Below are 22,697 nucleotides of genomic sequence, written 5' to 3'. Positions count from 1 at the left end.
CGATCATACTCTCAGTAGAAGTAATCACTTAGCTCTGCGATTTGGGAGGAATATAATTGTCACTGAATAAATTGCTTCCCCTTGCCATGCACATGGCGGTCTGTTATTAGTACTCTGCAACATGAGACAACATCTCGGGTCTGCACCGGACCATTTTACAATTCCAGATTGTTACTATAAAACATTTATTACCCTTATTTTAGTACCTTTGTTGGGACATTTTTATTACTTTCTCCGCTACATGATTACCGTTCCCCTTCAAACTGCCATTAATTACTGTATGGTTAAAAAAAAAAAATTACTGTATGGTTAATCCCCATCACAGCAGAAGCCTTTACACAGGGTCTTTAATCATCTAAACTGCATGAGCAGAGTACACCGTTCCCTCTCTGTATATAGCAACTTCAATTTGCCAAATTATTACCATTAGTGATAATATTGCCTGTAATAATATTTACAGCTTAGATAAAACTAGTCCTACTGCAGAGTGGCCTCATTGGTCACTCGATGGTATGACAAGCTTTTAAATTTTGTTTTCTGAATTGATACCAGAGTATGATAGGTCCTAGTTTCCAGTTACAAAGCTAATTCACAGGAAGCCACACTAGTTATCAAGATGACTGGGTTTATTTTAACATTACTGAAAACCCTCACTTGCTTCACACCCCTTACCAGTGTCAGATATTATTTTTCTAAATATATGCATGTGCTGTTTCTGTTAAGTGAGCAGCCCTATCAGTAAAATGGTGTAGTATCCATCAAATTACAGAGTGGTTGAACCATTGTTTCCTAACCAGTAGAACCCAGAGCTGCTCTTATTCAATATATCCTTTGGGGTTTGTGTTCCCATTTAACAAGTTACCATTCACCAAACAACTAAGTTTCTCTCAGATATGCCATTTATTACGTTTTTGTGAGTTTTAGGGTCATGTGCACTACTTGAATCTCTCTTTTTTCACTTTCTAGTTCTATGATCTTGGGCAAATTACTTGACCTCTCTGAGCCTTAGTTTCCTCATCCATAAAATAGAAATAATAAGACTCATGTCAGAGTTGTGATGATTTTATTTTAATTTTATTTATTTATTCATGAGAGACACAGAGAGAAAGAGAGAGAGGGAGAGACACAGGCAGAGGGAGAAGCAGGCCCCATGCGCAGGGAGCCCGACATGGGACTCAATTCAGGGCCTCCAGGATCACACCCCGTGCCAAAGGCAGGCGCTAAACTGCTGAGCCACCAGGGCTGCCCTGTTGCTATGATTAAATGAGGTCTCTGTGAAAGTGCTTTTAATTTTTAATTTTTTTTTAGATTTTATTTTTGTGTAATGTCTACACCCAACATGGCACTTGAGCTTACAACCCTGAGATCAAGAGTCAGATGCTCCACTGACTGAGTCAGCCAGGTGCCCTCAAAAGTGCTTTTTAAACAATAATTTGGCATTCAGTTGTAAGGAGGCATGATGAAGGTATCTGTGAGAAGCCAGCTGGGCTGTAAGTTTGATATAGATCTGTCTAAACAATCTTGGGTAAACTTGAAGCCACACTGTGTTAGGGTTCCTTAGATTGGTTATAAATTAGTTGGGACCATGTTAAAATGAGGCAGCCTATAAACCAGAGAACCCCCAGCTAGGATTACCTGGATTGGTTTTTTTATGATGACTTCTGATGTCAAAAGGGAAGAGAGAGACTTTTCTTCCAAGGACCATATTCCTGGATGTGGCTTCTTCCCATTCTGGCCACCGACATACACTCCTGTTCTGCATAGACAGGAAATGATTGCTACAAGGTGAAAGCGTTGGGGCTCTCAGCTATGCACACTTGGGGAAATTAAAGCTGTGGTGTTATGTGCTCAGTTTGCTTAGCAACTCCTCCTCCAAAGCCATAGATCTTATTAGACCTCTTTTGCTAGGTAGATTAGTTAAAAAGAGTGTATGTAGGCTCTCAGATCAGGTAGACTTAGATTTGAGCCCAGACTTTGCTACCTGCTCATAACCTCAGTAATCCTCAGTTTCCTTATCTGCAAATGGAAATAATAATAATTGTTATAATACTATCTCATAGCCTTATGAATGAGCATTAATCAGAAATGGGTGTATATATCAGCACAGAACCTGGCACCCTATAAGTAACCAATACATGTTAACTTACACATGTATGTATAAATGTCTATTATCCCTTCTGGAGTGGATAGGATTAATAAACATGGAAATGCTTCAGCTTTAAACTTTCCCAGCATTATTGCTGGTCTGTAGATTTTCTGCTTTTTCTCGGTGGCAACCCACAAGTACCTTTTCACTCTGACATGCCTCTTTTGTTCTGTGAGTGGTTCTCACCAATTTTCTGTCCTCAGAATCCTATCCCTCTAGGTGGTACCAATCCCTTTCTTCATGAAGGCCTCTTTCCTGAGGACAGAGCTGTGTGGTTTTTTTTTTTTTAAGATTTTATTTATTTATTCATGAGAGACCTAGAGAGAGAGAGAGAGAGAGAGAGGCATAGAGACACAGGCAGAGGGAGAAGCAGGCTCCATGCAGGGAGCCTGACGCGGGACTCGATCCCAGTCTCCAGGATCACGCCCTGGGCTGAAGGCGCCGCTAAACTGCTGAGCCACTCAGGCTGCCCCAGAGCTGAGTTTTTTAACTGGTTGATTGAGTTTGGGGTTTTATGGAATAGGTATTCTTAAAATGATTTCTAGCAGCCTCAAAATGGTCTGCTTTGGATCTCCTGTTTTTCTGTCCACAGGGAATGACAGCTTTTCCTCCCTTCTTTGCTTTTTAGTGTGTTGGAATATGTCCTTCCAATTTCTATTTGCAAAAGTCTTTATCTGAGGAAATTCCAATTCTTAATCTTAAGTATTGACTTATACTGAATCTTCATCTGCTTCAAAAAATATAATGAAATACTTGAAATGCATAAAAAGATATAAAGAAAAATATAACAAGCCCTTATGTACAAGCCCTTATATACCCAGATGATTCACTTTTTTCATTTGTATAGAAAGCTCAGTGTCTATTAGAGCTGGACTCTTGGGCAGCCTTGGTGGCTCAGCGGTTTAGTGCTGCCTTCAGCCCAGGGTGTGATCCTGGAGACCCAGGATCAAGTCCCATGTCAGGCTCCCGCATGGAGCCTGTTTCTCCCTCTGCCTGTGTCTCTGCCTCTCTCTATCTCTCCTCCCTCTCTCTCCTCTCTGTTTGTATTTCTCATGAATAAATAAATAAAATCTTAAAAAAAGGGGGGGGGGCTGGACTCTCAGCATAGCCCATCTCTTGGTATAGTGTTTTAGTCCAGTCCTGGGCATGCATGTGCTTCATCCGATGTTAATTCACCATCCATTCAACCAATTCTTTCACCAGAGTTAAAACTCAGCTTCTTAACTTAATGACTTATTTTAAAAATCCTCAAAATAGGGACGCCTGGGTGACTCAGTGGTTGAGCGTCTGCCTTCGGCTCAGGAAGTGATCCTGGAGTTCTGGGATCGAGTCTCACATCGGGCTCCCGGCAGGGAGCCTGCTTCTCCCTCTGCCTGTGTCTCTGCCTCTCTCTGTGTGTCTCTCATGAATAAATAACTAAAATCTTTAAAAGAAAAAAAAATCCTCAAAATATCGAGAGAGTATTTAGGACGGGCTCCTGGCTGGCTCAGTCAGTAAGTAGAGCATGTGACTCTTGATCTCAGGGTCATGAATTCAAGCCCTACATTGGTCATGGAGCCTACTTAAAAAGGAGGGGGGGGCACCTGGGTGGTTCAGTCGGTTAAGCGTTGGACTCTTGATTTCAGGTCATGATCTCAGGGTTGTGGGATCGAGCCCTGTGGCTGGCTCTGTACTCAGAAGGGAGTCTGCTTGAGCTTCTCTCTGCCTCTCCCCCAACCTACCCCTACCCCCCGCCCCGCCCAGGCACATGTGCATGCTCTCTCTCTCTAAAAAAATAAGTAAAATTTAAAAAGAAAGAGTATTTAGGAAACATCAACCAGAAAAAACAGTAGTTAACCTTCGTTAACCCAAAGCACTTCATATCACTGTGTTGAGTTCATCATATGCAAGTTTGAGGTCACATAGCTTCCAAAAAGGAAAACAACAATAACTGTGACCATGGACCCTTATGCAAAATTTTATTGGCGACATTATTCTAATACATCTGCCTACTTGTTCTTGACAATGGGCCTTCTGAGGTATGTACTGCAGGCAGTGGGTCCTACACCCCCCTCAGCAAAGGAGCAGTGAGCATAGTGGGCATCCAGAACATGCAGCCTCACCAGGTCCACAGAGGAGTAATTTGCCTTTTCTGGCTCATTAATAGATTTTTGATAGCAGATATTCACAGTTTTATTGTTAAAATTTAACATGCCCCAGTTTTATTTTCTTTAATTTGAGCTCTTGTTCATTTCTGATTGTTCGTTCAGTAAGTTTAGAAGTAATCTTACTTTGGGGACTGCTGAAAGCCAACAACCTTATCCTCTGATTAATAAAAATAATATGCTCACTGTAGAAAACACGAATAATTCAGAGACCTATAAAAATGAAATAAAAAAATGAAATCAAATACTACCTATAATTCCATAGCCTAGTGATAAGCACTGTTAACATTTTGATGTATTTTCTTTCTGATCTTTTCTATGCATAAACTTTTTTTTAATACCAAGATTATAAAAATATATCTTTTGGTTCCAGTTCTCACTTTATTGAGATCATTTTCTAGTGATATTAAGTAGCCTGTAAAATGTGCTTTTCAGTGGCATTATAGCATTTTGTGTGATGGCTGAACTGTAATTTATTTCATCATTTCCAATTTCTGGATGTTTATGTTGTTTTCAGTTTTTAACAAAAATAAGAAACCCCATGATAAACTGCCTTAGATCCTCTTTGACCCTCTGGTTATTTTGTTAGGGTCAGAGATTATGAACAGTTATCTATCTATCTATCTATCTATCTATCTATCTATCTATGAGAGACAGAGAGTCAGAGACCTAGGCAAAGGGAGGAGAAGCAGGCTTCATGCAGGGGAGCCCAATGTGGGACTCGATCCCAGGACCCAGGGATCACACCCTGGGCCAAAGGCAGACGCTCAACCACTGAGCCACCCAGGCATCCCAATGAACAGTTTTATATGGTATGTATGTTGCCACCTTGTTTTCCAGAAGGCTGTACAGTACACACCCTCACCTGCAGTGTTAGACGGCCCCAGTGCACCCTGGTTAGCACTGAAGAGAACACTCTTTAGATCTTTGTCAACTTAGCTGGTGGAACATGGTATTTTGTTTCCATCACATTTGAATTGCTACATCTTGAAATCTAGTTTCCTCTCCTGTGTTTTGTGTGATATCTTTTCTTCCTTTACTCTCCATGAGACCAGTGTTTGAAAGTAATGTCTCAGTAAAATCTTACTCCTTTTCTGATGCTAATAGTAGGGACATTCTGGTGAATGAATTATCAGACTGTCTTCATCAATGTTAATAACAATTATCTTTTGGAATCAGCATTGGACTCCTCTTGGGAAATGAGAATGATTACCTTATCTCTTACCTCTGCCCAAGAGGAAGAAACAGCTCCTAGAAATGGGGGAACTTCTGCTCTTCTGGCAGAGCCTTGTTTCTCCTCTAGAGTCATTGGACGTTGCTGGAGGAAACGGGCATTTAAAGTTGTCTTTACTCCAGTGCATTCCAGTCCCCAGGTGTGTAAATTTATATAAGGTTTGAGGTTCGAGACGAGACTGAGTTAGAAATGTCCCAACCAGCATCCAGCTCTTGCTTTTAGGTCCTGATATCAGGGCTGTGAAATGGAGCCCCGAGTCGGGCTCTGGGTTAGCGTGGAATCTGCTTAAGATTCTCTCTCCCTCTGCCCCTCCCACATGTGCACATGCATGCTTTCTTTCTTTCTCTAAAATAAATACATCTTTTAAAAGAAGAAGAAATGTCCCAACCACATAGTCCCCTGGATCCAGAATAAGAGCCGCAGACATTGATGAGGAGACATAAAGAGGAAAAGGTCAGGAAAGTAGGAATGGTCTACATGACTCTTAGAACTAGGCTCTCTTGGGGATCCCTGGGTGGCTCAGCGGTTTCGCGCCTGCCTTTGGCCCAGGGCGCGATCCTGGAGTCCCGGGATCGAGTCCCACATCGGGCTCCCTGCATGGAGCCTGCTTCTATCTCTGCCTGTGTCTCTGCCCCTCTCTGTCTCTCTCTTTCTCTCTCTATGTCTATCATAAATAAATAAAAATAAATCTTTTTTTTTTAATCTTTTTTTTTTTTAAAAAAGAACTAGGCTCTCTTTACTCAGTGTTTTTTTTGTTTGTTTGCTTGTTTTTTGTTTTTTGTTTTTTTACTCAGTGTTTTTTTTTTTTTTAAAGTTTTATTTGTTTATGATAGTCACAGAGAGAGAAAGAGAGGCAGAAACATAGGCAGAGGGAGAAGCAGGCTCCATGCACCGGGAGCCCGACGTGGGATTCGATCCCTGGTCTCCAGGATCGCGCCCTGGGCCAAAGGCAGGCGCCAAACCGCTGCGCCACCCAGGGATCCCTACTCAGTGTTTTAATCTGGTATTTCCCAAGCTTTAGTCATGTACCGTCTTTATAGGTTGTTTTGTTTTGTTGCCAAAGTCTGTACTATTATTTTACCAAATGCTTTATTTTTTTAAAGATTTTACTTATTTTTTCATGAGAGGTACAGAGAGAGGCAGAGACAGAGAGAGAAGCAGGCTCTCTGTGGGGAGCCCAATGGTGGGACTTGATCCTAGGACCCCAGGATCACGACCTTAGCCAAAGGCAGGTGCTCAACCACTGAGCCACCCAGGTGCCCCCAAATAAACTTTCTTAAAAACTCAATTAGATTTATATTTTTATTTCTTTAAGGATTTTATTTTTAAATAATTGCTATACCTAACATGGGGCTTGAACTCACAATCCTGAGATCAAGAGTCACACACTCTACTGACTGAGCCAGCAAGGTGCCCCAGATTTATATTTTATTTTATTATTTTTTAAAAGATTTTATTTATCTATTCATAGAGACACAGAGAGAGAGAGAAGGAGAGAGAGAGAGGCAGAGACACAGGCAGAGGGAGACGCAGGCTCCTCGCAGGAGCCGGACGTGGGACTTGATCCCGGGTCTCCAGGACCATGCCCTGGGCTGAAGGTGGTGCTAAACCGCTGAGCCACCGGGGCTGCCCCCAGATTTATATTTTATTTTTTATTTATTTATTTATTTTTAATTTTTATTTCTTTATGATAGTCACACAGAGAGAGAGAGAGAGGCAGAGACATAGGCAGAGGGAGAAGCAGGCTCCATGCACCGGGAGCCCGACGTGGGATTCGATCCCGGGTCTCCAGGATCGCGCCCTGGGCCAAAGGCAGGCGCTAAACTGCTGCGCCACCCAGGGATCCCCAGATTTATATTTTAAAGTAAACCTTATCACTTCTATAAATTAGAAGTAGAAAAGCCGATTATCATTTGCCAAAAATAGAAAGTAACCTTAAAAGTAAACACAGTGAAAAACAGAATAATCTTATTAATAAAATTCTAAGCCAGCTGATGTTGCTTGCAAATGTGTTGATCCTGAGTCTAGTCTCTCTTTGTTAAAAAATAGTCTTAAAGACTGAGCAGCACCGAACTGAGACTGTCTCCTCTAGGCTAGCAGAAGGACTTTAGCTGAACGAAGAAGGAACAACACATTCATTCTGGAACTCAATGTTTAATGCTGCATACAGACTACCTAAAATTCTCTCTGGTTCTGCCTGTGGTTTATGTTCTACTCTAAGGAATAGTTTAGGTTCTGTTGTCATAAGAGGTTAACTCTGGAGTCTCAGTGGATTGACAAAACAAAGGTTTATTCCTTGCTCACGCTAGTGTTCAGAGTGGAGTTGAGAGGAGGTAGGGGGCAGGCCCGGCTCCACGCAGCTACTCTGTTTCCCAGCTGAAGGAGGTGCCAGTTATCAGGGTAGAAGAAAGCTTATAGAGAGAACTCATACCTGTTCTTACCTGCTTTGGCTTGGGAGTGATTACCTGACTTCTCTCCTCTGCCCATTGGCTGGACTAGTCATCTGACCTCAACTAATTGTGGGGGGCTGGGAACTGTAGAGGAGCATATAGGGTATTTGGTGAGCATTGCTGTCTTGGCTACAACTGTCTCTGCAGCATGGTGCTGGTCCAGATGCATCTAGATGAGGAATGGATACAAGTGGGGTTTTTTGTTTGAAAAAGGTAAAGACTGTGTATTAGGGTAGTTTGTCATACTGTTACAATTAAGCTAGTGAAGGTGGTCAGATGGGGCAGATCATTCCTTGGTAACGAGGTCTCCTTTCTTAAAGCTTCATCAAAGAACGGTCCAAAGTCAACGCAGTTCCTTTGAAGAATAAGAAGGCCTCCAGTTTCCATGAGTTTGCCCGGAATACCAGTGATGCTTGGGACATTGGTGATGATGAGGAAGAGGACTTTTCCTCCCCTTCTTTCCAAACTCTAAACTCAAAAGTTGCTCTGGCAACTGCAGCCCAAGTCCTAGAAAACCACAGCAAGCTGAGGGTGAAACCAGAACGCTCCCAGTCAACAACATCTGATGTTCCTGCCAGCTACAAGGTCATAAAGTCCAGCAGTGATGCTCAGCTGTCCAGAAATTCCAGTAAGTCCGTCTTGCTCCCCTCCATAGCCTCAGCCTTTTCAGCAGAGTGCCTTTTAAATAAACAGTTTTTCTTTAGGGCACCACTCAGATCTTTCATTTTGTGATAAATGTGCAAGCTCAAGCCTGATGTTACATCAGTGACCTAATGGGTCATAGGCTGTATTTGCTCCTCCCACTTTGATGGCTCTGTGTCACAGCTCCGTGCCCATCGGGTTGGGGTGGGGTGGGAAGAGACATCCCTTCTATTGCTTCTGGTTAGGGTGATGGTGGTTTTAGTAGATGTTTGGGGGCTGTCAATGTGCTCTTTTGAACATCCATTGCTGTATATAATGTTGCCCTAAGGGGTTTTATGGAAGCCAGTAATTCTGAGCTGGAGAAGGAAGTGTCATCTTTCCAGTGAAAGTTAGAACAGCTGATTGGTAAAGGGTGAAGAGGAAGTAGAGGAACGTCAGAGCCCTGGAGTGTGCCCTGACTTGGGTTCTAAGGGAACCACGTCCACAGTTTCAGAATAAACACGTCGTCATGAAATCAGGCCATAAGGCCTTTAAAATTATTCCACAGCCACTTTCCATCACTGACTTGGGACCCAGGCTGAGCCTTGGGAGCCATGCCCACATGGGTGTTGGGTGTTGACCGACCCAGTGACCATGGCTATAGGCTCTTGGAAGTGTCTGTGTGCTGTGACAGAGGGCCTCCAAGGGGCCAAGTGTGAGGATGGCCCCCACCACAGTCCCTAATGGAGGTGCTGCTCGTGTGCAGCCAGGACGGTCCAGAGCATTCCCTCTGTGAGGCTCCTTTCTGTGAGCATCATCTGTTAATCTGTGTTATCAGAGGGGCACATGCTCTCAGCTGTGTGGTGTGCAGTGCACATGTTCTAGGCCCCATGTGACACTGGGCCTCCCCCTAGCCAAGTTCCCTGTGGCAGTCATTTCTGTAAACCTTCTAGTTGTGGGGGCTGTGGCGTGTTCATCATTTAATTCTTGTGGGGACTCCTTCTTAAGGACCAGACAGTTGAAGGATATGAAACAGTCATGGAAGGACAGTCAGAATTTAAAACTAAGTTTTCTTTGGGGTGGTAAAACAAATAAGGGTTTTGGAGGCAGACAGATGCAAGATGGCTTCTCAGGTCTCACTAGTCAATCACTGTTAACCTCTCTGAGCTATAGTTTCTTTATCCATAGAGGAGCACTAAATCACTACTATATGTTGTAAGAATCAAATGAGAGATCCTATGTAAATATGACCAGCATGGTGTCTCATACACAGTAAGAACTCAATAAGGTCAGTGCTGCACCACTCATCTCTCCTGCCTACTATCTAGGTTAGAAATGTCTAGAACCAGACATCTGGTTCTGCTTGAGTCTGTGTTCCTGTTATTTCAGTCCTACCCTTACAGAATTAAAAGCTGGTTCATCTTGGTGGGAAATGTGGGAGCACAGAGGAACTTTAGCCTCCCAAAACAGAATTGTCTTGGGTCATTACTTCTCATCTGGTGTGCAGGGCACATGGATGGGCCAAGAACAGGTTAGAATTTGCCATGGCTTTTGACTCTCTCAGTCTTTGGGACAGCTGCTTGGGGCCTGGGCTTTCAGGCAAGCAGCCACCTGTTTTTATTACACGTGCTTTCCTGTGTCATCATTTCCTATGTGCTCTGTGATGAAAGAGAAGGCAAACACTGCCTTCGACTCTGCTGCTCCCACACTCAATATTAGGCATGAGAGAACATTCTAAGTTGGGGTAGAAAGAAAAGACTTGATTTTTTTTGGCAATCCGGAGTTGCCAAAAAAGCTCTCAAAGTTGCTACGGCATCGAGTCTCTGTTAGCATGTAAGGTAGCTTCGTAGGATGTGATAAAAATGCAGCCCTTCCTCTGGGTAGATGTGTGGAGCGCAGCTGGCTTTGCGTCCCCGGGCTGCCCCTCAGCGGGCACCTTTGGGCAGCCCGCCAGCGGCACAGATGCTGTTCAGGCAGAGAGGCCAGTACTAAACAGCCAGCGTAGGGCTCCTCTGAGTCTGTGCTCTACACGCTGCCTGTACTCTTTTTCACTATTGCAGGTGATACATGCCTGAGGAACCCACTCCACAAACAGCAGTCACTCCCTCTCCGACCCATCATCCCCCTGGTTGCCCGCATCTCAGACCAGAATGCTTCTGGAGCGCCCCCAATGACTGTCCGGGAGAAAACCCGCCTAGAAAAGTTCCGTCAGCTTCTCTCCAGCCACAACACTGACTTAGGTGAGTCCCCATGAGCCCCGAACAAGGTAGGACCTCTTGGTGACTGGAATTCTCAGAGAGAGACCTGGAAGCTATTGCTCTTTATTCTTCCTTCTTTTACTTTTCCAGCATCTCCTGATCTGGTGCCCATTGCAGTGACATGCAGGTATTAAGTCAGAAGTACATTACTAGAAAATAGGGACCAAGTTAGATGGGACTGGATTCTGTGGCCTGTAGACCATAGTGCAACTCTTCTGGCTTTTGTCATCTCTACCTCAAGGTGATTCCAAATGAAATCCATGCCCAACTGGTCTTCCTTTTCCCTTCTAAGTCTGATCTCTGAGCTGACTGCATCACCCCTGTGGAGCCATGTCTTGGCCACTTAGCTGCTCAGGGCTGCTGTTTGGGACTTTTTCCCTGTGCTTGTCAGTAGCTGCTGGTGGTGGTCTTTCTTGAACAGCACGAGGAATCAGGCAGTGCCCAGTGAAGTTTGTTTTAGGGCATTTGTTGGGAAGAGCTAATCCAACGAGGTTGTTATCTATTTGCAGATGAACTGAGGAAGTGTAGCTGGCCAGGGGTTCCCAGGGAGGTTCGACCTGTAACCTGGAGACTCCTGTCGGTGAGTTCTACCCACTGTGTAGAGAAGCGTGAGCCTCACACAGCCCTTCCTACCTGATGAGGTTAGTCTGGGCACATTCATCTTAACTGCATAGATTTCTCCAGTCCCACTGCGTACAGCAGATCTGTGGGGCTGTCATCTATTTCCGTGCATGAAGAGACACATTCTTGCAAGTGTATTCACACATATATAGAAGAGCACTGCTTTTCCCTATAGTCACAATTTCATGTTCTCAGCACCAAGGAGAAGGAGTACAGTGAGCTGGGGATCCCAGCACTTATTTGGGGAAGTTTCCACGTTCCCTGGACTTCTGTCCTTTTTCAGGAGGAATAACCAGAATGGTGGAAAGCCACTCTGTAGCCGTGCAGGGCTGAGAAATGGGCCTCCCTCAGAAGCCTGCACCAGACCACCTTTCAGGGACAGAGCACTGTGCCAGCCACTGGTATAGGGACAGTAGTATTTCCTGAGCCTGTCACATTCATTCATTCATCCAGTAAGGAATGATTATGGGCCTGCTGTTTGCCAGGCATGGTGCCAGGTGCTGCACGGATACATAAACACGAATAAAGCACAGTCCCTGCTCTCCAGGCGCTGGCTGTGGAATGTACTACCTAAATGTCTGTGAAAGGAAGGGCCTCTCTCCTGAATGTCCCCCACTCCCAGTTCTGCAACCATGTTATCACTGGCTGTGCCACTTCTAATAACTGTAAATGCTACCGAGAGTAGATTTGGTGAGAACGGAAGGGGAACAAGAGATGCAAGAATGGAGAGTGGGCTCTAGACCAGGGCTAAGAAGGAAAGTTGGCCCGGAGCTTTGACTAGCCAGGAAGCCGCTGCCGGGAGTTCTGTGTCTGCACATCATAGCTGCTATGTCACAGATTCCATTCCGCTTTCTAAGCTGGTAATTCTGACGGTTACCGTGGAAAAGAATATGTGACTGGCACAGACTTACACGGCACACCACTGAGATGTGTCATAGAGGTGGCTGTATTGCTGGGATTCTTGGACATATTGCCTTGCACACATGCAGCCCTCAGAGGCCCTGACTCAGCTCCAGTTCCCTCCCATTGACCTACATTCATTGCTCTGCCGGGCCAACTCTGGGAGCTCTGGAGTGCTCCCCAGCAGAACACGGTCCAAACGCAGTGCAGGGCCATGGGTGTAAATAACCCTGGGAAAGCTGGCCTTGCTTCATCTGCCCACATGTGGGTCTCATTGAAGAAGGAGAGGGCAAACACTGGGTGGCCAGACCCAAAAAGGGATTACTCTTGTCCTCTTGGCAGTTGTCCTTCCATTCCATTGACAGTTTCTAAGCCACTGCTTAGGCTAAAATACATATTAAGGATTCATCCAACCAACGTGTGTCCCCATCTGACCAGCAGTCCTGTCTGTAGGGCTATCTCCCAGCAAACACCGAGAGGAGGAAGTTGACCCTGCAGCGGAAGCGAGAGGAATATTTTGGCTTCATTGAGCAGTATTATGACTCTCGAAATGAGGAACATCACCAGGATACCTACCGACAGGTACAGTCATCATCTTTTTGGTTACTAATCATAATTTTTAGGTATGTCTCCTGGGAGGACTGTCATGGTGCGGGATTTACAAGTCTTCAGGCTCTAGTGTGCGGTTTAGGATTAAATTTACACTCAGAACTGCTTCCTCTCTTTCTAATTAGTAGCTCTGATTTTAGCCATTTTATTTATTTATTTTTTTTAATTTTATTTATTTATTTATTTATTTATGATAGTCACAGAGAGAGAGAGAGAGAGGCAGAGACACAGGCAGAGGGAGAAGCAGGCTCCATGCACAGGGAGCCTGATGTGGGATTCGATCCCGGGTCTCCAGGATCGCGCCCTGGGCCAAAGGCAGGCGCCAAACCGCTGCGCCACCCAGGGATCCCTGATTTTAGCCATTTTAAATTGTTTGTTTGTTTTTGGCACTAATCACTGGCAATGCTTCTCAAACCTTAACATGCATACAAATTAGCTAGGATCTTGATAAAAATCCCACCTAAGGATTGTGATAAAATGCAGATTCTGATTTAGGGGGTCTGGGGCAAGATCTTCACTTCTAACAAACTCCCAGATGGTGCCAATGCTACTAATCCCCAGACTACAAGTAGTAAGGGTCCTGGGGCACAAAATGAAAGATGAGCTCACCCAGGAGTGGTCCAGTTCCTCCAGACTGTGGCATTAGGATGTCCTGGCGGCTGCAGTGCCTTCTCAGCACCCACATCTGTCCACCTGTCTGCAGGAGCAGTAGTTACCAGTAGGCTTGGCAGGGAGTGTCCCGTCATCCTCCGAATGGCCCCCACAGCCAGCCAAAAAAGGAGGGAAGGAAGAAGAAGGGAGAGAGGACGAAAAGACTGGGTGCTGGCAGCTGTCCTCAGTAAGCCTTAGGAACTGAAGTAGCCTCTGCCGTCACAGTCCTTGGGGGTCATTAGATTGGACACTGAGAAATCCTCCAGCTGAAACCAACTGTAGTGACCTCTTTGGTAACAGAAGTGAGAACTTTCAGCGCCAGTTACAGAAGGCCAGCTCCCTCTGGTTCCCCATCCTGGCACATGTCTGCAGCTCTCAGAGCTCTTTCAGTTCCCAGCAGCTATTGATGATTCTGAAAGAGGGGTACACAGTGTGATCATACCTGTTGAGTAGGTGTCCACCCAGAGTGAAACAGACTCCAGAGCAAGAGGAAAAGACAGTTGCCTCTCTTAGGTTGTGAAGCCTATTCCTATCCAATGTGAGTGGTTTATTTGGGGTGGTATCGTCACTTTTGGTGAGTAACTGCCATCATGGAAAGGTATTCCAGGTGAACAGGTGGGTTTTACTAGACCTTTTTAGTGTGTCTGTCAGTTCTTTCTAAATATACAATGTGCTCTCACTCTTACTCCCTTGATTCCCAGTTCTTAAGAAAAGAACGTCTCAGAAGAACAAACCGGCATTTGTGTGTTTAGACCTGACTTCTCTGTTGCAGATCCACATTGACATTCCAAGGACAAACCCTCTCATTCCGTTGTTCCAGCAACCACTTGTACAGGAGGTGAGGGAAGTGCTTCCCATTCTCAGCCCTTTTTCCCCCCGGAAGCCCTGCAGCACCTGTTCTGCATGCGGGTGCCCCAGCCCTCCTTCCAGCCATGTGCAGGTTTATGGCTAATCATGGTAGTGCCTTATGTTCAGATATGGAGCCGTGGTCTTTGCAGAGCACGTTCTTGTGCTTTCTCATTTGCTCTTCTGGACAAGTCTGTGGGCCAGGTAGCACTTTGAGAAGTTAAGGGACTTACCCAGAATCTTAAAGCTACCTGGTAACAGAATGAAGACTAGAACTCACACCTTAGAATTCCTTGTCCTGTGCTTGCTATACTTTATCAAGCTGGGATGGTGATTGTTTTTTTATTGTGGTAAGTGCATGTAACATGAAAGATACTATTTTAACCATTTTTTTTTCTTTTCTTTTTTTTTTTTAAGATTTTATTTATTTATTTGAGAGAGAGAGAGAGAGAGTATTAACAGGAGGAGAGGCAGAGGGAGGTAGAGAAGCAGGCTACTCATGAGTGTGAGGTCCAATTCGGGCCTTGATCCCAGAACCCCAAGATCTTGACCTGAGCTGAAGGCAGATGCTTAACTGTCTGAGCCACCCAGATGTACCCATTTTAACCATTTTCAAGTGTACAGTTCAGTGCTATTAAGTACATTCACACTTGTTGTATAGCCATCACCACCACCCATCTTGAGGCCTTTTTTCCATCTTCCCAAACTAAAACTCTGTACCCATTAAACAGTAAGTCTTCATTCCCCTGCAACCACCATTCTATTTGGTGTCTATGAATTTGCATATTTTGGGTACTTCAAATAAGAAGGATCACATAATGTTTATCCTTGTGTTACTGGCTTGTTTCACTTAGCATAGTATCTTAAAGGTTCATCCATGTCATAGCATGTGTCAGAATTTCCTTCTTTTTAAAACTGGATAATATTCCTTGTGTGTATATAACCCATATCATTAATCCCTTCATTTGTCTGTGGACAGTTGGGTTGCTTCCACCTTTTGGGTCTTGTGAATAACATTGCTATGAACATAGGTGTGCAAATACCTGTTTGAGTCCCTGGTTTAAATCCTTTTGGGTATATACCCAGAAGTTGAATTAGTAATGATACCATGAGACCTAACCAAGTTAGTGGAGCACATGCAAGGTCTCAGTGGGACTATTATTTTTTTACCTAAGCAGTAATTATAACCTCCTTGAGATTAGGGATTTCCTTAGCAGCTTCACAGTAGCTAGGACACTGGGTGTGAGTGCTCTCTGACCTCTGTTCTCAGTTATCCTCTTAATAGAGGGATGGTGATAATTGCTCAAGATAATTTCTATTTGAGTATAGATTATATTCATAGTTCTATTTAAATATAGATCTCTATTGGTGGGGTCCCTCATGACTTACCAATAGCATCAAGAAGATTTTGAGGGTGACACCATGATTTTGCCTCTAGGATTCAGCTCAGAGGAAGCTAAAAACCCAGTGAGGATCCCTTTGTGTCTCCCCTTGCTTCCTACAGCTCAGCCCTGCTTATTCCTCACTTTAACTCGGAGATTCTCAGATGTTTCCCTTCCCTGTGCATGCTTACTGTCAACTTTGTGACAGGGAAAGTAGTTTGTTTAAAATGCTTCTCCCAGGAGTGGAGCCTGAATACAAAGAAGGAAACTCAAAGTATTTTCTTTTCATTTTTTTTTTATTGAATCATCTTTGCATCTAACGGGCTATAGTCAAAGAGTAGTACTTAATTCTTAAAATGCCAGCCAAGGCATTTTAAGAAAACTAAGAACACTGAATATTGAAAGACTTGCTTTGCATATCTGAAAGATCCTTGAGAATTGACTGTAGTAAGTCAGAATTACCCACACAAGTACAAGAGGTACAAGAAAAACCTTTAGGGATTATCCTCTTCACTCCTCTACAAGGCAAGATTATCCTGGGTGTTTTTCTGTCACGAGATTCCATGGTCTCCCCCTGGTAACCAGGCCTGGTGCTCTTCAATTTCCATGCCTTTGGCATCTTCACTTGTACAGTGTGTGCACATCTGCATTGTTCCATCCTTACTGGAGAGGGATTATCACAAGTCTCCTGACTGTGAACCACTAGCTTCCACGCACCTGGCCATTGTTAAAACCAGCCAGTTGGGATTTGTGTATCAGCAAGGAGCTGAGAGGGTGGAGTAGAAGCCCTGGTGAGTCCTTCAGGACTAACAGAGACATCCAGACAGACATAGGGCACAAGTGGCAGGGCAGGGGCTCCTTGAGATCTTCCTGAACGTGGTGGGTCCACATTGAGCTGTTTCAAGGGAGGGATGAAAGCATTTAAGAGGGCCTCCATTAGTCTTGGGCCTAACACAAATGAGGATGTCACACCCTTCCCTCGGCCCCAGAGAGCAAGTGGACAGGCAAGTCTAGTGGAGGCAGAGAAGCCAGCTTGCTTCCAGGCAGGGCTTTGTTCTCACTGTCTATAAGGGCAGCAGTGTTGACAATGGGTGTGTTTCTCAGCTCCCTCTGCCAGCTGGAAGGCAGACTCAACATGGGGGCTGGGAAACATCCTTTATTGTGTCTCTGGATTCTCTACTTCTTTCCTACACTAGCTCACCAACTCCAAAGCCATACAAACATTTCCTTCCTATTGTTTTCCGTTGGGGGAGGGGTGGTTCTCCCTTGAACCTGACTCTGAGAAGGTCTCTGCAATCTGCCCCAGAACCCATGCGCTCTGGAGACCTGCTCATCTCCTGTGCCTCCACACACAGTCACCAGTCACCATCAGTTCTGCTATCTGTCTGATGTGGCTCACAGAGACGGGAGGCAGCCCAGTCAAAGCCAGTGTAAAGAATGTGTTGAACTCAGGAGTTGTGGTCACCGGGATGAAGCCAGGGAATGAGTAGCATCAGAGAAAACGTGGTGGTGGGGGGCTACTGAGAGGGCCTAATGAAGTCAGAGGGGGTGTAGCTGAATGGCACAGGGCCAGACTCTGAAAAGGGACCAAAAGATCTTTTCTTTCTCCCCAGTCTAGGTCTCTGGCCTTTGGTGGCTAATGTACTTAACCCCAGTGGCTTTCCCATGGAGGCCCAGGCTGATTTATCTGTTTTTAAGTCCCCAGCTGTAGGATTAAGTTTATTTCACTTCCTATCCCTCATCGAGTGTCTGGGTTGCATCCTGACACATGAAGTGACTTCCTGCATTGACAGTCAGTCACTGGCTCCCAGTCAGGCTGGGCTAGAAGTAAAGCGAGATCTCCATTTCTTTCTGTCTCAGCAGGGAGAAAGGAGAGTGTGGTGGAGAAGGTGTTTCCTCCCCACATCTGGTGATGATAAAAAAAGATTCAGAAAAGGTATCAGAACTTAGTGACCCACTGTCTTGTTTCTGGAGATTGAAAACCAGTTAATGTACAGATGAGAGTGTGGTGGCCTGGGTTAGTGACCTCTGTAGCAGACTTTCTCCTAAGATATTTGTGTCACTGTCCTTCCCTTTTCCCAATTTTATATCCCAGGGACTGCATACTGCAAAGAGAAACAAAGGGCAAACTCTCTACCCCTGCTTAAAAACAAGCATCTTAGAAACTTTCTGCATTTTTATGTACTTCCTTTGTCCCCCAGCAGTTTTAGAATTTCCTAAACTTTTGGCCATGTCCCTGAGGTAGGCAAATGGAGGGAGGGAGTCTCCCTGTGATTTAACAGTCATGTCTTCTTTCTCATTTTCCTAGATCTTCGAAAGAATTCTATTTATTTGGGCCATCCGACACCCTGCCAGTGGGTATGTCCAGGGAATTAATGACCTGGTCACTCCGTTCTTTGTCGTCTTCCTCTCAGAATATGTGGGTAAGAAGCATGAGTACCAAGTTGAACAAACTATTGCTCTTTCTTATCTGTGGTCTGTTTGTCTTTCCCAAGAGTGCAGCCACTAGACATGTCTTGCTTAAAAAGAGATCGTGGCCTTCGAATTTACAGCTAAACCTGTTTTGACAGCAGTAGCAGCCTGGAATTTCTCTCTTGAGATGGCCACAGATCTCACCCAGAAAGGACCTGCTTTGTTACAGAATGTCCAAGTTGATACCTTTATGTTTTGCCATAAACAGATGGTTTGATGCTTTATTAGAGGTCATTTTATAGTTATTTTGAACTTCTCTCAAACACAGGCCTTCATGCGTGAAAGCTGGAATTTTAGATTGTATATCAGGTCTTCACACATGAGTTCAAATGCTGTATCTTAACAGCAGGATGTGGCCGTATAGAGGAGGAAAAGTGGTGGCACCAGAATCAAGCTCACCTTGGAGGTAGTGAAAGAGGCCAAGGAGAGCTCCAGGACCTTGATTTCTCCCCTCCTCCTTCGCTTCTTACCCTGTTAGGGTTTTGTCACTTTTTTTTTTTTTAGATTTTATTTATTTATTTGAGAGAGAAAGCGAGTACCCAGAGTGGGGAGGAGAGGGAGAAGCAGGCTCCCCATTGACCAGGGATCCAGATGTGGAGCTTGATTCCAGGACCCTGAGATCATGATCTGATCCGAAGGCAGGTGCTTGATGAGTGAATCACTCAGGTGCCCTGGTTTGTGTCACTTTGGATAGAATGATTGAATATCATAGTAGCAGTTAGATTTTCTTAAGTTGCAAGCCTCCTCCAATGGCCAGGCCTGAATTGCAGAGTCTTAAAAGGAGTTGAGGGTCCTCCTCTTCTCCTTTTGGTTCTTTAACTGCTTGTGCTTAGAGATTGACAGGAAAACTCATATGTCATGTTGGTTCTCTCAGCCAGTTACAGGGGTGCTCATGGGGGAATCAGAACGTTGGAGGGGGTCTAAGAACACCATCTAATCTCCTTATTTCACTGCTGGGTTATGTATGAGGTGTCCTGCTTCATAACCCATTATGAGGGTTATCCTGTGCCCTCCTTATTGGTGGCACAGTGAGGACTAGAACCCTTTTCTTTAGGCCCTTGAGTGGGTGGATTATTGTGGGTTTTGGAGGAAGCTAGTGTGAGAGGGTAGGAGGGTAATGAGAAGTAGACCAGAGTAGAGCCCCTTGTAGAGTGAGGGTATAAAACTCTCTCACAGGATCCCTGGGTGGCGCAGCGGTTTGGCGCCTGCCTTTGGCGCAGGGCGCAATCCTGGAGACCCGGGATCGAGTCCCACGTCGGGCTCCCGGTGCATGGAGCCTGCTTCTCCCTCTGCCTGTGTCTCTGCTTCTCTCTCTCTCTCTGTGTGACTATCATAAAATAAATAAAAATTTAAAAAAATAAATAAAACTCTCTCACTTGATCCATCCCACTCATTGTATTCTTATAGGGCTCAATGGCTGGTGTTTTGGTCTTTTAAGAATGATGCAGTCTCTGAAAAGTAAGGTAACCTAATGACACCATTCCTTGTCCCCTTAGTGGCAGCAACTAGGGCAGAACTGGGTGTAAGGTCACTCTTACCCACTTGATCAGAGGATCCTAAGCAAAGAAAGACTAGTTAGAATGTGGCTACCAAAAGCATATAAATAAAGCTTTTGCTAGAGGACTTTTCATTTTCTCTTCACATTAATAGGTCAGCTTTCAGAAGCAGTTTAATTCTCTGTGTTTAACTTTATTAAGAGCACTGCAGCTGATCTATTGGATTTTGGGGGTTGCTTCTTGCAATAGCACTTTTCTGAAGTAGTATTAAAGGATGAGTCCAAGAAGGTATTAATCCATTCACTAATCTACAGTTGAAGTGTAAATGCTGGCATGAAATCTTGGTAACAGTATTAAGTCAGTTAAAGATAATCTGCAGCAGCTGCAGTTCTAATTGGATATTTAATTATCCTGTTAGCTGCCATTTATAGTTTGTACCAAATTTTCCTTTTCTTTCTGTAGGCACAACTCTGTTGTCCCACCAAGCACCGTGTCTTTCTTTTTTTTTTTTTTTAAGATTTTATTTACTTATATTTATTATTCATGACAGAAACATAGAGGCAGAGACACAGGCAGAGGGAGAAGCAGGCTCCATGCACGAAGCCCAACGTGGGACTCGATCCCAGGTCTCCAGGAACAGGCCCTGGGCTGAACGCAGCACTAAACCGCTGAGCCACCCAGGCTGTCCCACCGTGTCTTTCTTTGCTAGACATAGGACTGCATCCTGATCTTTGTATTTGTCAGCCCCACCTGCTGACCTACACTGTTTACACAGTAAAGCATGGGCTTCTCCACCCTTCCTTGGGGCCAGTCTTGGCAAGGCTGTCCCCAGCTTTACTTCTGCAACAGACTTCAGAAAGGTCTTGGTACCTCCTCCTGAGGAAGGTGGGGTCCATTCTTTTCTTTTTTTTTTTAAGATTTTATTTATTTATTTGAGAGAGAGAGCAGGAGCAGGAGGGAGGGACAGAGGCAGAGGGAGAGGGAGAAGCAGACTTCCTGTTGAGCAGGGAGCCCAACTCAGGGCTCCATCCCAGGACCCCAGGATCATGACCTGCCCCGAACCAGACACTTAACCCACTGAGCCACCCAGGTGCCCCGGGGTCCATTCATTTTTTATAAAAACTTTAGGTAAAGTTTCAAACATGTAAAAATAGAAAAAATTACCACAAATCTCCATATCTCTCACCCAAGCTTCACCAGCCAGTCTTGTTTCATCTGTACCTCTGTCCATTCACATCATATCATTTCATCCATAAATATTTCTGTGTGTACCTCTAGAAGACAGTGATTAAAGAAACCCACAGCCACAATTCTGTATTACAGCTAAACAGTTATAATAGCTCCTTAGTATAATCTAATAATATACAATCAACATTCAAATTTTTCTGATTCTCATATTTAATAGTTGGCTTGAATCAGGGTGCAGATTGGGTCCACACATTCTAATTCGTTGACATGTCTCTTAAATCTCTCTTACTCTATTACTTCCCATCCCTCTTTTTTCCCTTAAGAGTCTGTAGCTTTAGCCCTTGTTTTTCTGGTTTTCACCCTGGGGCTTGGCCATGCCAACTAGTGATAATACCCTAATTCTTAAAGCATTTTATCATTTTGTGAAGCAGTTTGACATATTGTATTTCATTCAGTAGGCCCTAATACCTCTTTAAGGTAGATGTATTCGCTCAATTTACAAGTGAGAAATCCAAGGCTCAAAGATTTAATAAGCTTTCTAGACTCAGGCCCAGGTCTTTTGACCTTAATGCCTGTCCTGTTTATATGACTTGCTGGTGTTTCAACTTAGATCCCTGTTCTTGGACTTCTAATGGTTCTGCTACTCCATTCTGTGCTCCAAAGCAGGCAGTACATTTCTTACTGCTCCTTGCCTTAAAAAAAAAAAATGGATAGAAGAAGTATATGCTCATTAAAAAAATCAAAACAGAAGGCTCCTGAGTAGCTCTGTTGAGTGAGTGTCCGTCTTGATTTTGGCTCAGGTCATGATCTCAGGGTGGTGAGATTGGAGCCCTGGGTGCGGTTCTGCACTAGGCATGGAATCTGCTTGGGATTCTCTCTCTTCTTCTGCCTCTCCCTGCACACTCGTGCTCATGCTAGCTCTCTCTTAAATAAATATATATGTATGTATGTATGTATGTATTTATGTATATATAGAAGTGTAATTATTCACCCCTACCTCCCACCCTGGTCTGGTGTGTATTCTTCTAGACCTTTTCCTGTGTGTACTGCACATATTTTTTTTTATTGTGTTTGGAAAAAATGAGTTTAAACTATCCATACTTCTTTTCAAAGATTTTATTTAAGTAATCTCTATACCGAATGTGGGGCTTGAACTCACAACCCTGAGATCAAGAGTTGTGTGCTCTACCAGCTGAGCCAGCCAGGTGCCCCAACTATCTATACTGTATCTTGCTTGTCTTCAGTAAAAAAAAAAAAAAATTATGACCAGCTTTCCAAGTCTGGACATACAGATCTATTTCATCATTTTCAGCAATGACATTTGTTTCCATAACAACTGACTTCACTACAGTTTATTTAACAATCCTTCTGTAAAAAGACATTTAAGTTGTCTACAGTTTTTAGCTATTACAAATAATATGGTACAGGGGTACCTGGACAACTCAGTCAATTAAGCGTCTGCCTTCGGCTCAGGTCACGATCCTGGGGTCCTGGGATTGAGCCCTGCATTGGGCTCCCCACTCAGTCTCCTTCCTCTGCCTCTGCTCATTCTCTCTCTCTTTCTCTCCCTCCCTCTCTCTCTCTCTCTCAAATAAAGAAATAAAAAATATTTTAAAAAATAATATTGTAGGGGATCCCTGGGTGGCTTAGTGGTTTAGCGCCTGCCTTTGGCCCAGGGT

General features: G+C 44.3%; 1 protein-coding gene across 7 annotated transcripts in view; it reads left to right on the top strand.

Moving 5' to 3' along the window:
* The window catches only part of TBC1D22B (TBC1 domain family member 22B), an 83,399-nt gene that overhangs the window by 17,111 nt on the left and 43,591 nt on the right, over nucleotides 1–22,697 (top strand). For 6 of the 7 annotated variants that reach the window (XR_013383594.1, XR_013383595.1, XM_077904191.1 and 3 more), the window contains exons 3-8: nucleotides 8,295–8,602; nucleotides 10,656–10,835; nucleotides 11,363–11,433; nucleotides 12,828–12,956; nucleotides 14,407–14,472; nucleotides 18,171–18,285. Coding sequence is in view for 5 of the 7 variants with exons in the window: in XM_077904191.1 (XP_077760317.1) it covers nucleotides 8,295–8,602; nucleotides 10,656–10,835; nucleotides 11,363–11,433; nucleotides 12,828–12,956; nucleotides 14,407–14,472; nucleotides 18,171–18,285 (869 nt within the window). In the remaining 2 variants the exon portion in view is untranslated. The remainder of the gene's footprint in view (nucleotides 1–8,294; nucleotides 8,603–10,655; nucleotides 10,836–11,362; nucleotides 11,434–12,827; nucleotides 12,957–14,406; nucleotides 14,473–18,170; nucleotides 18,286–22,697) is intronic. The other variant, XM_077904192.1, reaches the window with a different exon arrangement.

Source organism: Canis aureus, chromosome 7 (assembly GCF_053574225.1).
Source record: "Canis aureus isolate CA01 chromosome 7, VMU_Caureus_v.1.0, whole genome shotgun sequence".
Classification (NCBI taxonomy): Eukaryota; Metazoa; Chordata; class Mammalia; order Carnivora; family Canidae; genus Canis; species Canis aureus.
The sequence above is the reverse complement of the archived record's forward strand: the minus strand, read 5'-3'. Positions and strand labels throughout refer to the sequence as shown.